General features: G+C 46.8%; 1 protein-coding gene across 1 annotated transcript; it reads left to right on the top strand.

The window, feature by feature from the left end:
• Positions 1 to 1,650: 1,650 nt before the first annotated feature.
• Positions 1,651 to 12,003, top strand: Calm1 (calmodulin 1). The gene is made up of 6 exons (XM_041633379.1): positions 1,651 to 1,852; positions 4,502 to 4,532; positions 5,704 to 5,847; positions 7,903 to 8,009; positions 8,336 to 8,471; positions 8,600 to 12,003. The coding sequence occupies exons 1-6, from the start codon at positions 1,850 to 1,852 to the stop codon at positions 8,626 to 8,628; spliced, it is 450 nt and encodes a 149-aa protein (XP_041489313.1). The 5' UTR covers positions 1,651 to 1,849; the 3' UTR covers positions 8,629 to 12,003.
• Positions 12,004 to 16,825: the final 4,822 nt, after the last annotated feature.

The following is a 16,825-nucleotide window of genomic DNA, read 5'->3' as shown; positions in this document are numbered from 1 at the left end:
ATCCACAATAATTAAACGTACCTCATTTTTAGGCCACCATTTCTCCCTTATCATCGCATACCAAATGTTAAAATGCATTTAGGTAACTACCTTATGAAAGCCTGATAGAAAAAGAAAGACAAATTCTATTAGGAACGAAACAGTTATAATGAGTTTGGCCATGTAGACCTGGAATTCATTAGATTGTTGAATATGCTTTAAATTCACTTTGTATTAATCTCTGTTCTCTGTGAATCCAGGGATGGTATGTGTGTTTGTGAGGGAAGGAAGCCAGCACCGTTCCCAGGCTTGGGGCTACAGCTTCTCCTTAAACAGCAGGTTCCCCCTTTCTGCAGCATTCCAGAACACGGGTAAGCCAGTCCTCCAGTGCCTGACAGGCTGTCTGAGGCAATCCTAAGAGGTCCTCTGGCATCTGCACCGTGCAGGGACATTTCCTATTATCTTAAAACACCTATCTGCAGCCTCTGCCAAAGCCAAGGAAAATACGACTTTCCCAGCAGGGCATGCTAATCACACATTTTTTGCCACAATTTCTGAAAGAATAAACAACCTGCAGCTTGTCCTGGCCTTGCAAGCAAAAGATCAAATTCTGTATTCTGTCTTGGCAAGCAAAGAAACTGCAGCATTTTTTTGTTAAGATTTTTTTTTAAGTCCCAGGCGCCAAATTAAGACCCGAGATAGTTTTTGTGTTGCCCCTCCCCAGTTTACAGAGAATGGAGAATAGCGAATTTAAAGATTAAAATATTATTTAAGGATTATAATTAAGATTGTAATTAAGATTGTCTAGCTCCCTACCAGAATCAATTGGCTGTGCATGTTCCAGCTGTAAGCAGAGGAATTTTGAGTATCTTTCCCCTCCTTTGTGTATATGAATTTATGGATTTTAGGACCGGGACAATTAGAAAAAAGCATGTAAGGTTTTAAGGTCTATATAAGCTACTCACTGCATTCATTTAAGAAGCAGGCAGAATAGAATCTGCCATAGGAAAAGGAACAAACCCAGCAGGGGACAAATCTTCCAGCATCTTTAAAAATTTAGTGGTAATGTAAAAACACGAAAACTAGACTGGTTGAGCCTGTAAACACGGCACAGACTTATCAGCTGTGCCTGGGACAGTTCTCCAAAATGAGAAAAGTACAACGTCCGATTAATTTCTTCTCCAAGGCCGTCCACCTTGTCCTCACACAGTTCCCTCTCCTCTGCTGCTCAAAGTGGTAGGTCGATTCCTCCCCTCCTCCTCCAAGCGGCTTTCTCAGCCCCCAGACCTCCCGCGGCTCCTAGGGCCCTAGGCGGCCCGTGAGGACCCAGGAGGGTGGGCTCTACGACCCCGTACCCACCAGGAGGTGGTGGGAGGGCGATACACAGGTGGAGTGGGGCTAGGTGACTGGCACAGGCTGAAAGCCCGAGGCGGTCCCCAGGTCTCATTCAGGGGCATTCCATGTCCACGGGATACTTGTGGCACATGCCAGCACCCCACGCTCGAGCACTGGACTCCCCAGTGACCCCTGCCCGCAGAATGGGCCCACCGCGCCGGGCGCGCCTGGGGGGCGGGGCCTTGCGGCGAGGCCCGGCTGCCGCAGCGCCGCCCTGCGCGAGGCGGTACTGCCGCGGCGGAGGGATACGGCGCAGCGTATATATATCGCGGCACACAGGCTCGCGCTACGGCAGTGGTGCTGGGAGTCTCGTGTTCGCAGTGCCGTTACTCGCAGTCGGGCGGCGGCTGAGGCTCAGCGCACAGCGCAGGTAGCGCCTTAGCAGCAGCAACAGCGGAGGCACCTCGGCGGTCACAGCCCCTGCGCTGGTGTAGCCACCCTCGCCTGCTCCGCTCTTCCTTCCTTCGCTCGCACCATGGTAGGTCGGGATCGGCAGTCGCAGGCTAGCAGCTGCCCAAGCTCTCCCCAGATTTGTAGTTGAGTCTTGGGGCTCCCCCCTTTTCCTGGCTGAGGTTATTCCCCCACCCCTCTTTGCCGGGTGCTACGCGGAGGCTGCGGTTAAAAAGGATGCATTTCGGGTTTGCATCTCGGCTCTGGTTGCCAGGGATCCTCCTCTTGAGTTTTGGACGCCTCTGGGGCTGGACTCTACAGTGGGCTGTGCGCGGGCTGGAGCCGCTGCCACAGCTGCACCGGGGCCTTCCGCATCCACCCCCTCCCCCAGCCCCGCACCCACTGCATCCAGCGCGCCGCACCCGGGCTGCCTGCAGCGCCTCGGCCGGGGCCGGCAGGGCGGGGGGGAAACCGGGCGGGGCAGGCCGCGACGTCCCGGTAGCCAGCCCCAAGCCGCGGAGAATGAATGGGTCGGGGCGAGCCGGTGGCGCACAGGGTTTGGGCCGAGGGCTCCTGGGTGCCCTCAGCCACCTTCAGTCACCCGGCCGACCCAGTTGGGCACCCTCCCTCGGCTACGGTCCCCTCCTTCCTCCCGGGGGGCGCGGCGCGGGCGTGAGCTGGGAAGGAAGGAGCCGGGGAAGGGTGGGGTTGGGGGCAGGAAGGCGAAGGCTGGGGGGCGGAGAGGGCGGAAGCGGCCGCCCTACGGCCGGGCGGGGCCCCGCGGGGTGGCCGCGCGCGTGGCCGGGCCATGCAACCTCGACCCCCCCCCCCCGCCCTCCTGGTGCGGTGCTAGGCGGGCGCGATCGCCCTGGTCCACGGGGAGGCCCCTTCCCGCGGGAGGCGCTCGGCTCGCGCTAATTGGGGCGGCGGGGCGGGGGAGGAGAGAGTTGGCGCGCGCCACGGTTTCCATTAGAGACGCAAAGTTTCTGCTAGGGAGGAGGCGGCGGCAGGCTTTGTGCCTGGGGGAGCGGTAGGAGGTGCCGGGGATAGGCAGCACCCCGGTCCTGGGGCCCCTTTGGGCCTGCACCCCGGTCCGGCCCCTCGCCCTGTGTGCCTCTTGTTCACGCCACTCCCTGGGCGGCAGGGAGATGCCTGTCTCCACGTTTCCGCTTTCTCTACAGCCTCTGGATTGCCAGATGCGACTGTGCGGGTTGGCCCGGTGCGTGTGTCGTAGCCCCTTTCTCCCTCGCCAGGCAGAGCTGACATCACCAGCAGCACTTTCTGCCCTGGCGGAGATGCTAGAACGCCTTTGACTCAAGGCCAGAATAACTTGGGGGTGGGGGGAGTCGTTGTCCTGAAGGTAGATGCATTTGATAGGCCTCCAGTCAGAGGATTTTTCGAGGAGGTGGAACTCTTCTCACTGAGCAGACAGTTTCTCCTACGAGGTGTGGCAGTGCTTCCTGTCGTACAAGACTGACATGGCTGGGCATTACATAAATCATCGTGTCTCCATTTGCCTTGAAAGTAGCTTCCAGTAATGGATAGGAGGAAGACCCATTTAAAATATAAAAAGTAGAAAGTCTTTCCTCCCCCAAATCAATGTATAAGGCGAGTTTCCACAGAAAAGAGTAAACTCCAGTGCCACCGGGTTTCTCTTGGAGTTTAATTTGCAACTGGCTTCATTAAAATAAAAATATATATTCTTTTTGAGATCTTGAGTTCCCCTGGCTGGAGGCACAGGTTCAGGGGTGCAGACACTAAATAGTGCAAGTGAAAAAATAAAAAGCTACTTCGTGGTCATTTAGTACATGGAAATACTGAATGTTGGCGATCAGCAGCTTTTCTGTCACTCTTAAGGCGGGCAGTGTTAATACCAGAAAATGATAATAGTTATTCCTGTACATGAGGAAAAGCCTATTGTGTCGCCTCAAAAAGAGTATCGTTTTCTGTGTGCTTCATTTTTGCAGTTTTATAATAGTCCTAAGATTCAGTTTTTTTCCTGGCTTCCTAAGCATAGGATAATTTGGCCGAAGGCATTAGCCATTGTAAATGGTAGACTTTTAGCAAATCGCTGCCTAATTTAAATGATTGGAAAGCATTTATTTCGTAGAAATGAAACTGGGGTGGTGGGTAACCCATTACTGTATATTTTTTTCACTTAATTGTTTCTCATAAAATGGATATAAAAGCCTGATAATCCAACCCAATACCATTATGTAACGCCATTGTGGAGATTTTGGAGGGCCCAGAGCTATGCGCAAGGTGCACTAAAAGCCTGCCCCTGGACAGGATCCTGGTGCTGGCTGCCTTGTCGGTGGCATTGGGTTGGGTCTCTTGGATGGAGCCAGCGACTGCAGTGTTTCTGGCGCAGTAGGTGGCGCTCTTCTTTCTCTGCGTGTTGCTGCTGCTGGTGCTGTGAATACTTTGACCACTAGAGGCGCCATTTTCCACATTACATTACTGGATTGCAGTGCGAACTGCAAGCAGCAGGCCAAAGAAATGAAACCAGCACATGCTGTCACTCTTTGTCACCCTTTATTGTTAAGCGAGCCTAAACAGTTTTCCTTTTTTATAGTAACTTTCACTTAATGGCAGTGCTAGTGATTTTGAAACACTCGCTTTTTTAAATTACTGATTTGAAAAAAAAACCCACAATTTTAAGTATAATTAGGAAAGCTAGGTTATTATCAACCAAACTTGCCTAGATTGAATTATGACCTTTTCTTTCTCCGTGTAGGCTGATCAGCTGACTGAAGAACAGATTGCTGGTAAGTTGAAGACTGGGGAGACCCCAGGAAATGGGAACTAGGTTCTGACCTGTTACTGTATCTCCTGTGTTGTCTCTTTCCCTCTCCTGTTCGCATGGTTTTCTAAGAATTCTTGAGCAGAAACAGTGAGGTCAGGTGTTTTAGAGGTGATGTGGAATGGACCCTGCCTGCCTGGCACACTCTGGGGTGTGCACAGCTGCCCAGAGAAGGAGATGCACTGACCCTGCTGCTCCAGAGTTATTAGACACAGGTCTCTTCAGTGGCCTACCAGTGAAGCTTGTGCTTGCTATGCTAAAATATATGGAAACAGGTAGATTTAATGCTGTAATAATTGGGAAATGAGTCACGTTTATTTAGTCTTTACTCTTGGAGGGAGATCAGTTTTTCTTTTTCTATTTGTTTTTTGTTTTGAGGTGAGGATCTCTCTGTAAATCTTGCTGTCCTGGAATTTACTGCGTAGACTAAGCTGGCTTTGAATTCACAGAGATCTTCTGCAGTTGCCTCCAGGGTGCCACCATGCCCAGCAACTTTATCTCTAATGTTTCCGTCTTAATGTTTTAAGGTGGTTTCTAGAGAGATGCCTCAGTGGGAAAGAACACTTACTGCTCTTGCAGAAGATTCAAGTTAGGTCCCCAAGACACATGTAATTTTCAGTGGTCTCTAACTCCAGTTCTGGGGGATCCAGTACTGCCCTCTGACCTCTTCAGACAGCAGGCATGAACGTGATGGACATACAGATGCAGGCAGGCAGGCATGCACATAAGATAAACCTGGAATTCTGAAAATATCCTGGATGTGGCTGCCTGGGAATGAACCCTTTTAGTAACCGTGTCGCTATGAAACTATAGAAGCGCGACATGAAAGGGACTTTACTGTAACTGGTAAATCGGCATCTCAGATTGCACTTGGTGACCAAGTTAAGTATGGTCAGGCTAGCTTTTTTAAAAAATAGGATATTGTGGCTTTATTGAACTGGTTACCAGGACAATGTTTGGTTTCTGGGCTACTGCGTGCTGGCCAGACCTACAGGCCTATTGTGGTTATTATTTCTGTAGATAAAGGCCAGGTGGTTTCTGATAACTTGGACAGCTTGTCTTGGCAAGCCCCAGGGGAGTGTGTATCACAACAGTGTTGGGTAAAAACACTGATTCTAGTAAACTTCTCTTTTCAGAATTCAAGGAAGCTTTCTCCCTGTTTGACAAAGATGGTGATGGCACCATCACAACAAAGGAACTTGGGACTGTCATGAGGTCACTGGGTCAGAACCCAACAGAAGCTGAATTGCAGGACATGATCAACGAAGTGGATGCTGATGGTAAGGGCTTTAGAACTGAATGCACACCTCTGTTGTGTAATTCAAATTCAGACTTGTCACAGAATGTTTTTAAGGTCCCTAGAGTAAAACAAATGTGCAGAGTTCCTTTCTATGGTTGCCTCGCAGCCTCTTGATATTAAAATAGAAGACAGTGGGCTTGCTGTCCAGTTCGTTCTGCTGTGGTCTAGAGCATTTCCTGGATTGGATCACTGGGATTTTTTTGTTTGTTTGTTATGTTTTGGGTTTTGTTTTTCCTACTTACTGGGACCTGCAGCTCTAATCTTTATCGGCTGACCCCCGAGGCTATACCAAGTTTTGTGGGGGAAGTAGAAATGAGTAGCCAGAGAGCTTGCTGTTGTTTCTAAGAGACAGAACCTGAGGGCGGTGACCGAAGGGCACCCTTCGACATTAGCTGGGAACTGAGTGGTGTCTGAAGACTACATTTGTGGAAGAAAAGCTGTGTAAGGCTGAGGGCCGGAAGAACCAGCAGCTCCCCTAATAGTTGTCTGTCTGTCCGAGAGAACAGTAGCAGACAGAGTTTATTCTCCTTTTTGTCAGTAAGCTGGTTTGGAAGCACTCTCCCTAGTTGAAAAGTCCCATAAGTCCAGGAATGTGTGTCCTAAGACTGCAGACTGGAAAGGAGCTAGGAAGGCAGAGCCTGGGCCTCAGCTGTGCTTTGTCAACCGATGCTGTGAGAGCAGCTATTAGAAAACATGGCACCGGAGAGTGTTGTGTTAGACGTGGGTTTTCTGTACCATTAAAATACCCCTAAAGATGATTCTCCTCCTCAGTGCTGTTTTAGGAAAAATCGTCCATAATTCTGTCTGGTTGATGAACCATATGGGAACATGGGCAGGCCTCTCTGTTTTCTGTAAATCCTGGGAAACCAGGCTCGGTAGGAGACTATGTTTGACTGTCAGAGTGTATGAAACAGTGGGAGAAGCTGCATCAAGCCTTGTTTTGATTCCTAAGGATCTCTTCACATGCTTCTAGGTAGCACTTAGTCATTTATTTTGTCTTATATAAATATCTTCAAAGACTTTAGGAATTTTTGATGTTGTGTTCACTTACATCAATACACCATTGTAGGGATTGAACCCAGGGCACTAAACCATCATCCACACAAGCCTTTGAAAGCTACTAGCTTTAAATGTGCTAGTGAAAATGAATTGTAAATAACTCCTGTTTTGGTGGGGTTTTTCTGTTGGTTTTGTTGTTGTTTTCTGTGATGTTATTTCCATTTAATTCAAGTTAGTGTTAATTTGGGATTTGTCTTTGGAAATATTTATCCCTTAGCTTTAGAGGAATTGTTTGGAATGTTGGCTGTTGGGTGGATTCCTCTGACAGTTTACTGAAGATTAATGACCCTAATCTGAGAACGGCTTCTGAGCTTTTCCCTTCATGGAAAATGAAGCTGCTGAATTGGGGGTTTGGGAATAAGAGTGTGTGTGCTTGGCATAATGAGAGGCCCTGGGGTCAATCCCCAGGACCAAAACAAACAAAAAGCCAAGTTGGGTAAGAGCATGGTTAGATCACATATATAATAGGGCCAGAAGTACATCTGGAGAAGACTTGGGGAACTGGGCAGGGTATAGTAGGCTTTTTTTCTTGCTCTCACTTTTTTCCCCCTAAAGCGTTTTGAACATTGCTAGGACATTATTAGTTAGGTCTGAGTGTTCTCCCTGGACAGGCAATTGCATGCTTCCTTTTCCAAATGGTGTAGTCTGCTTTCATGATCGTGAACCCAGATGTGCAGCTCCCTTTGCACTGTAAATGCTATTGTGAACCCAGATGTCCAGCTTCCTTTGCTGTAAATGCTGTGCTGCACATTGCCGCGTCGCTTGATATTGCTTGACATGTGACATTGCTCTGTGAGGTTACAGAAGGTTGGCCTAAGAAAAATGAATAGTTTAAAAAAAATAGTTCATCGTTGTAGTTATCGCTGGAATTGTACAGAGTGCATTTGTCTGAGCAGTGCATTTCTCTGTACAGTGTTCTAAGATTACTGCACAGGGCTGTCTGTGTGATGCTTATCTTTTCTTTTTGTGATTAAAGGGAATGGCACCATTGACTTCCCAGAGTTCTTGACCATGATGGCTAGAAAAATGAAAGATACAGATAGCGAAGAAGAAATCCGTGAGGCATTCCGAGTCTTTGACAAGGTAACCTTGCACACTTGGCCTTGGAGAGGCACATTACATGGCTCTGGGCTGTCACCGCGGAAGGTTGTAACAGTTGGTTAGAGTTAGCCGGAGTGCCTGAGCCTCTCCTTTGACGCCCCAGCAGAGAGAAGTGCTGATCTGACTGTCTTTGTTGTGTTCAGTGTGTCTGCTTTTGAAAAACTGCATTTTGTGTTTGATGACTGCTGGGAGCTGGGTGGGGAGGAATGTTGACGGTACCTTGAGGGAGGCTTGGACAGTCAGAGAGCTGCTTGCTCTCCAGAACCTCCATCTGCCATCACCTTGTAACAACTGCTATGTGTTGACAGGATGGAAATGGTTACATCAGCGCAGCAGAATTGCGCCATGTCATGACAAACTTAGGAGAGAAGCTAACGGATGAAGAAGTAGATGAGATGATCAGAGAAGCAGATATCGATGGAGATGGACAAGTCAACTATGAAGGTAAGGCTAAATGTCCTGAGCCTGGTTTTCAGCAGCGATTACTGTGCACAGCCACCACTTGTATTGTACACAGTAAATCTGTCCGTTACCGCTTCTTTTAAAGATAAACTTTATATTTGTCTTTTCAGAATTCGTACAGATGATGACTGCAAAATGAAGACCCACTTTCAACTACTTTTCCCTCTAGAAGAATCAAATTGAAATCTTTTACTTACCTCTTACAAAAAAAAAAAGAAAAAAGAAAAAAGTTCATTTATTCATTCTGTTTCTATCTAGCAAAACTGAATGTCAAACGTACCTTCTGTCCACACACAAAATCTGCATGTATTGGTTGGTGGTCCTGTCCCCTAAAGATCAAGCCCCCACATCAGTTTTACAGTATAATACTCGTACTACCTTATAAGGAAGCACTTAGTGGACTCCTTAAAGTTCCATTTGCTAATGATTAATACACTGTTTGGGCTGGCCAGTTTCTCATGCATGCAGCTTGACGATTGAGCACAGTCAGGCCTTTGTATTAAAACCGAAAAATGGAAAAAACAAATTCAAAATCTCAGATGGGTTCTACAATTTGTTCAGATCAATTGTCAGTAGCCAGTTTGCTGCAAACAAACATTTAAAATTGGTTTACCTCAGGATGATGTACAGAAAATGGGTGAAGCTGAACTTTGAGACACAGCCCCAGAAGTAGGATGGCCCTCTTGTCCTTCAAGTGCTCCAACCCCATGGTGACAATGACAGCTGGTGGCGTGCCTGAGTGATGGTTTAGTGCTGTGTGTGTTGTGTTAGAGTGAAGTAAACATCAAGGCTGTCACCAAATCACACAAATTTTTAATAAGAAATGTTTACCAAGGGAGCATCTTTGGACTCTCTGTTTTAAGACCTTGTGAACCATGACCCGGAGCCAGCAGAGTAGGCTGTGGCTGTGGACTTGAGCACAACCATCAACATTGCTGTTCAGGAAATTAGAATTTACGTCCATTCCAAGTTGTAAATGCTAGTCTTTTTTTTTTTTTTTTTCCAATAAAAAGACCATTAACTTAAAAGTGGTGTTAAATGCTTTGTAAGCTGAGATCTGAAGGGGGACGAGGACAAGGCCATTGGAGGGGAAGCCAGCGTACATAGAAACATGCCCACCATCCAGGATAACCTGGGTTTCCCTCCCACGTTCCTAGCATCAACTCCTGAAACCTGGCCGACACTGATTGCTTTGTCATCATTGGCCATGTAAGTCTCCTTATGTTTTCTGTGTGTCTCTGTGTGCGCACGTGCTCGACTATCTTGGTCACTTGATGTTCGGGCAGAGGAGCTTAGTGAGGGAACAGCCTCTCCCAGGCGTGCGTGTGTGTGTGTGGATCTCAGCTGTGCTGCTGCTGACCACAAGAGGCCACCTGCAGGAGACTTGATGAGTGTGTCTGTAACTCAGTCTTCGGTGTGTGTGGAAGCGGTCATCTACTCAGACTGCCAGTCACCTTTGGTTCAGTTTTTAACTTATGATACCCTTTAGCTTCTATACGGTTTTTAATTGATTTTTTTTTCTCCCTGTAAGTAGAACTAATACTTAAGCCTCTGGCTTGAAAGAAAACCACAAACAAAAAAAAAAAAAAGAACAAAACCAAAAGTTGTGGCCCAGAATGAATTTCATGTCTTAATTATAAACCTATAACCCAAAGTCAGATGTGCTGGTCCTGGTCTGTTTAGGACCCCCCACCCCCACCCCAGAAGTGTGTTACATTTAGTACAGAGCTCATTTTTGAAACAAGGGCCTCGTACATTTTTCATGGTGTTAACTGGTTGTATCTGATTAGCAGGGAGCTTTGGCTTTGAGTGTGGGGGTGGCCGGGAACAGGGGCAGGCTTCTAGCAAGGCACCGAGAAGCCCTTGGCAGCCAAATGGGTGCATTCAAGGCTGCTGTGTAGACCCTTGCTTCTCTGACTCTCCTACTCCCTGCCTTTCTGGCGTTTCGTAGCTCCTTTGTATTTGCTTTCTTCTGCCAGAGGGGTGGGTCAGAGCTGTGGAGAGAAAGACGCTGTGTGCCCTTGCTGGCCCTTGGGCTGGGGGGTTGGCAGACAGGTTGGTGAACTGAATCATTAGGTATTCTTGAGAATGCCTTGGGGGTTCCCTTCTGGGGAGAGCACTGAGGGTTCCAGGTGTGAGCAATGGCGGTGGCTTTGTCTTGGAAGGTGGATGGCATTGCCCAGTGTGGACCCAGTCTCAGACTTGCGGTCTGACCTCTTGGTAGTTTCAAAGGGGGTTGGAGGTGACTTACTTTTTTAAAACTTACCTCCTATCTTTTACCTTTTACCAAGTCTTTGTAGAAGCTGGGTAGACTCTGCTTTAGCAGCCCCATAGCCTGTCCCTTAAGGCTACCTTTAAAACAGGATTCTTGTGTGGCCAGGAACCCTGCATGGGAACTGCAGAACCCTAACCCCCAGGGAACAGGAAGCTGAAGTTTGGAGTTGTGGGAGGCAGAGCATCCCCACCTCGTGGGCCTCCCCCACCACACACCCTGGGACACAACCAGCCCAGGGCTTGGTGTTAGCTTCTGAGTTTGTGAGGGGAAAGAGCTGGGTGTCCTGGAGTCCGGATAGCACTTTCCTGTAAACTCTTTCACTTACTAAGTACTCTATAAATATATACATATATTTATATATATATATATATATGTATAAAGTGACTAGTTAGCTGGCATCCTGCTTTAGCCTGAGACTTGCCCACCTCTTCATAGCTGTGTTCTCCGACTGTTCGGGGAAGCTGTTGAGCAAGGCAAACAACTTGATGGCTCAGATGGGCTAATGCACTGTTCCAGGGAAGGCTTTTTCTGATTTTTTGACAAATTTTTGCACACTTTAATTGGTGTCTTTGAGCAACTTACATTGAAGACAAGCTGTTGTACATAGTTTTATATTCTCTTTCTAAGTGCATGTCCGACTCGTAACCATATGGTAATGAATGGCTGTCCAGTAGGCCTAGCATTACTATCACACTAGAGGGATAGCACATACCACCCACCCCTCCGCATCCTGGAAACTTATTGAACAGAATCAGTTCAGGCAAGTTGACTATTAGTTCAATTATCTTAACCACTAGAATTATTTATGGTGTGTCCTAAATACTTTCCTTTGGCAGTGACCAGATTTATACTGTTGTGTCTTAACTGAACCCCTCAACTGGCAGTCACCTACTTTTTCTTTTTAACTATCCCTTGACATTGTCCAATAGAAGACAGTTCTTTGCTGTCTATCCCTTTGAGTAAGAAGGTAGGGATGTGTGTTCTTCCCCTAGACCTACTACAATGTTCATTAAACACCTAGAGCAAGGATGGTGGTGGTCCTTCTGTTACTGAAGTCACCCTTCACTGTGGCTGTTTGAAAAAGAGATGTACTTGAACGTTCTGTAAATCTTGAGATAAACTGTTGTGGAGATTTAACCACCTCGCTGATGGGGGACCAACTCTATGGAAATTGTAAATAAGTTTTATTTATAAACCTGGCACTGTATTCAATAAACATTGCTGTAGCCTTTCACCTCTCTACTGCGAACTGTGTAGGTTCTTAGCTCTCATGCCCTCAAGAGAATGCCCCGGACCGTGCAGCCGGTGAGTGTGTGGGCCAAAGTTGGCAGAGATGGCCCAAAGCAGTCGTGCTCCAGCATCGAGTATTTCTGGGGTTACCCAAACTCTTGGCTGATTAATATCCTTTGAATTTCAAAAGCGTATTTTTAGGCTGGGCATGGTGAAGCCGAGGGGACAGATCTCTTGAGTTTAAGTCCCCCCCTGGTCTACTAGAGTTCCAAGCTAGCCAAGGCTATATAGTGAGACCCTGTCTCAAAACATTTTAAAATTCTTAGTAGAGATGTAGCTCAGTTGGTAGGGTGCTTGGGGGAGCATCCGTGAAGTCCTGGGTTTAATACTCAGCACCAGGTATCTTAGACTGGGGATGTGACATAATCCCAGCACTTTGAGCACTGGAGTGGTAGAGGCAGGAGGATCAGAAATTCAAGGTCATTCACGGTCACGTCCCAACTCCTACCCTCCTGTTTAGAGGGGTGTTATCTAGGGCCCCTCCCCGAGTTTCTTTCCCAATCTGTGGACGCAGTGAGGGCTAAAAAGGGAAAGATCACAGAATGAGCCCCTGCTTTGGCTAGAAAAGCTGAGCCATATCTCCAGAAGGTTACTTAAAGAATCTGTCCTGTGCACACAGGCTGGAGATACTACCTGGAGGACAGAGTTCCACTTTGGGGTGGTAGGGCTGGGCTCAGATTTGGTAGGTTCCCTACCATCTCAACCTGAAAATATGATAATCGGACCAGCACCCAGGTCTGGTTTTCTGGGATTCTGATCAATCTGGTTTGGCATCAGCACTCGCTGTGTCCTTTGAGGTGATAAATGGGACTTCAACATTCTCAGCAGCTCCATCCTGGGTTAAACAGGCTAAGCTGACTGCCAGGACCATGAGGCAATGGTGGGTTAGAAAAGTGGATAATTAGTGACTTCCGTTCTCCCAGGACAGAAACAGGAAGCCACCACTGGGCCTCTGAGAAGTTGGGTCTCCAGTGGAAAACACAGCAGTGAAAAGGAGCACATTTCCAGCCTAAACCGGACTGCCCTGGGCGTCCAGTGACTCGGGATGCCCGTGAAGTGAAGGGAAAAGCTTGTTAGAGCTCACGGCTTTTCTTTGACTGCTGTCGGGGAGTTCGAGGAACCAGCTCCTGCTGCAGAGCCACACCCCAAAACTGACAGAGTCCTGAGGCTGGCTTGGCCAGCTTCCCATCTCGTTGACAGTCTCTGAACTTGAAAAAAAAAAACGAAAGACTGGTTTCCCTCATAAGAATTACTCATTCTAAGCGTCAGCAACCTTTGGATGACTGGAGGAACACGTTCAGATAGTATTTCAAATGTCTCATCTTAACATTTATCTTTTAGTTTTCAAAGACCAAAGAGAAAACCTGGTCTTCTTTGATAAGCTTTAGAATTTTTATTTATAGCTGTGTGCCTGTGTATGCACACACACACACATGATGTGAGGTGTGTGTGTGTAGATTCTCACATGACTGTGCACACAGCTAGAGGTCAAAGAGCAACTTGTGGAGCTGGTTTTCTCTTTCTGTCCTTGGGTTCCAGGAATGGAAACACATTGCCAAACTTGCTCAGCAAGCACCTTTTCCAGTTTAGCCGTCTCACGCCCACCCTCCACCCCTGTGGGTTCTTGAACATTTTATTAGAATGTAGTCTTTCTGTCTTGACTTTGTAGGGACAGGTGAGTTTGTTTTTAAACTAATTTTTAAAAATACGTTTTAGTATACTAATTAAACTGCAATTTTTTTATAATTACTCATTTTGTAAAAATGTAGGCTTTCTTCCCCCAGAGAGATTAATATCAATATTTAAGATAGTAGATTAATAAAATGAAATGACAAATATATGTGGCATCGTGGGGCATGTGCTTAATATACATGAGAAGGCCCTGAACAAAGTACCCCATATTATAGCATGGTGACATGTGACTATAACCCTGCACAAGGTAGAGGCAGGAAGCTCAGGAGTTACGGGCCAGATAAATAGCGAGTTTGAGGCTAGCCTGGGCTACAGGGAGACCCTGTCTCAAAAAAAAAAAAAAAAACTACTGGGATTGCAGGAGAAATGACTCAACAATTAAGAAGACCCATGTTTAGGTGCACATAGCCCCCCCCCACACATATATACATAATTAAAAATAAAATAGATCTTAGCCAGGTGTGGTGGTGCACATCTTTAATACTAGCACTCAAGAGGCAGAAACAGGAGGATCTCTGTGAGTTTGAGGCCAGCCTGGTCTACCAAGTGAGTTCTAGGACAGCCAGAGCTGTTACACGAAGAAACCTTGTCTTGAAAAAAAAAATAGATCTTAAAATAAACCTAGAACCTTATAAAAGGGACTTTTGGAGAGATGGCTCATTCAAAAGAGCATTTGCTTTGCAAGTAGGAGGAGCCGAGTTTGGATCCTGGCACCCATGTATAAAGCCAGGTGCAGCAGGGCAGTAACCCAGCCTGGAGAGGCAGAGACAGGTGAATTCTTAGAGCTTGTCGGCCAACCAGCTTAGTTGAATCAGTGGCGGTAAGTGACCTCCAATTCTGTGAAAGACCCTGCTTAGAGAGTGACTAAGGAAGACATCTGGCTCACACACACACACACACACGGAAGGGCCTGGTGAAATGGCTCTGGGTATAAGTTCTTACCATGAAAAGCCTGGCAAACCTGAATTTGGCCTCTAGAAATCATGGTGGAGAGATCTGACCCCTAAAAGTTGTCCTGTGATCTTTGCATGTGTGCCCTGATGCATCCATTCACACGCACACGCAGTTATAAAACAATAATACAGTTAAAAAGTACTACCTTACATTGTCAGCTCCAATTTCCTGCTAACGTAAATGTCTATATCTAATGGTTCTCCAGCTTTATGGATTGTTTCCAATGACAAGGAACTTACCGATAGGTTATCCTTTCTTTCTAAAAGTATTCTGAGTCAAAAAGAAATGCTATGTATTTATAAAGTATTGACATCAGCTGGACGTGGCAACATGCCCTAATAATCCCAGCTCTTCGGGGGAGAAACAAGAGGATCAGGAGTCCAAGGCTAAGGCCAGCCTGGACTACAGGAGACCTTATCTCCAAACTATGAGCTATCAAATCACCCACCACTGTATACATTGTAGCCATCACTTTGTACTTCCTTCCAGAATCTTTTCTGGCCATTATTGATCCAGAGATGCAGTTTATATATTGGGGGCTGTCTTAGTTTCTTCTTTGCTACTGTGATAAATCACCTCAACCTAAGCAACTTAATGGAGAACGGGCTTGTTCCCATTCATAGTTCAAGGGTACAGTCCATCATGTGGGGGAGCTGAGGGGGTAGGAACTTGAAGCAGCTTGGTCACGTGGCATTCACAATTGGGAACAGAGAGCTATGAATCCATGCTGGTACCCAGCTCCCTGTCTCCAACATCCCAGCCCAGGGAATGGTGCCACCCATAGTGGATGTTTCCTTTCTACTTAATTAGCATAAGACAGTCCCTAATGGGAATACCCAGAGGCCCGTTTCCTATGTGCCCCTAGACCCTGTCAAGTTGACAGTTAATACCATGGCTATCACAGAATCTTCATGCAATTTTTAAATGAATTAAGTAGTCTTTAGTATATACAATTACATATATGTTATGATTTTTCTATTTATGTCTTAAGATAGGATTCATATACTTACATGGTTATTGATGTAGTCACAACAATATCTTACCACTACCTATTTTTAGGGTATTTTCCTTTTTCTTTTTCCAGTGTTCTCCCATGGAGATGAAACTTCCATCCCCTCATATCTGGACATTTTCATCACTCATCTGAAAAAAGCTTTTACTTACTGGCAGACATTCCCCAGCCTCAGCAAGTCCTAACCTACTTTCCGTCTCCATCACTATGTCTATACTGGATATGTAAATGAGGTTCTGTATTCTCTGTCTTCTAGCCTTTTTTTCACTTTGTAGAGTGCGGATTTCTCTCCACCTGCTTAAATGCCTGCATTTTTTAGGAGCTGGCTGTGTTAGTTCTAGATTGGCACCCTCTTAAAGACCATTTGGCTTTTAGCTTGTTTTCACTTGGTACTAGATGGGCATTGGCATGCCCTTCATTTCCACACATCGGTCCTGCCGTGACTCTGTGGGGGCCACCCTGGACATCCAATCCTGGCCTGACTTCTCTGGGGAGATGACTTCTGGCAAGCGGCACTTCTGTGTTCTAGTGCATCCATCTGAGAAGTGGGAACACATTCTCTTCACAAGGCGGCTGTGAGGGTAAATGAGATGGGGGGGGGGGTTCTACTGAATTAGCTGGTCAGTGGAAGGTGCTGGAAAATACTCCCAGCCACACAAGGTGAATGCATCACCATAGAGGAAATGAGGCATTTCGACAGCTGGTCTGATCTAGCTCATGCTGGTTCCTTAGGATAGAATAGTAAAAGCTTTCAGAGTTTAATATACTGGTACCTACCTACTCTGCCAAGCTTATGTCGAGGGTGGCTGAGCCTCAACCACCAGGCTAGACCTGGAACTTCAGGTACATTTTCTTGGTGACTTCGTATGTAATGTCTGCAGCGTTTGGGGCACATGAAGGTTTGGTCCTATCTGAGCATGCTAGAAGCGTTAAGCATGGAAGAGGCTGGTGGCCTGGTGTCTCCATTCTCTGAACATTCGCTCAGATGTTCCACACGGTGGTCGGCAGAGAGCAGCCCCATTCCTGCTCCTTCTCTTTGGGGACTCCTAGGGTTCTATCAGACATTGACTAATGCTTGAGAGATGCTCATTCCCCCAAGCCTGAAGCGATTCT

Source organism: Microtus oregoni, unplaced genomic scaffold, assembly GCF_018167655.1.
Source record: "Microtus oregoni isolate MIOR12 unplaced genomic scaffold, Mior012 000043F_ref0000047, whole genome shotgun sequence".
Lineage (NCBI taxonomy): Eukaryota > Metazoa > Chordata > Mammalia > Rodentia > Cricetidae > Microtus > Microtus oregoni.
Note: the sequence above shows the minus strand (reverse complement) of the source record. Positions and strands in the feature narration are given on the sequence as shown.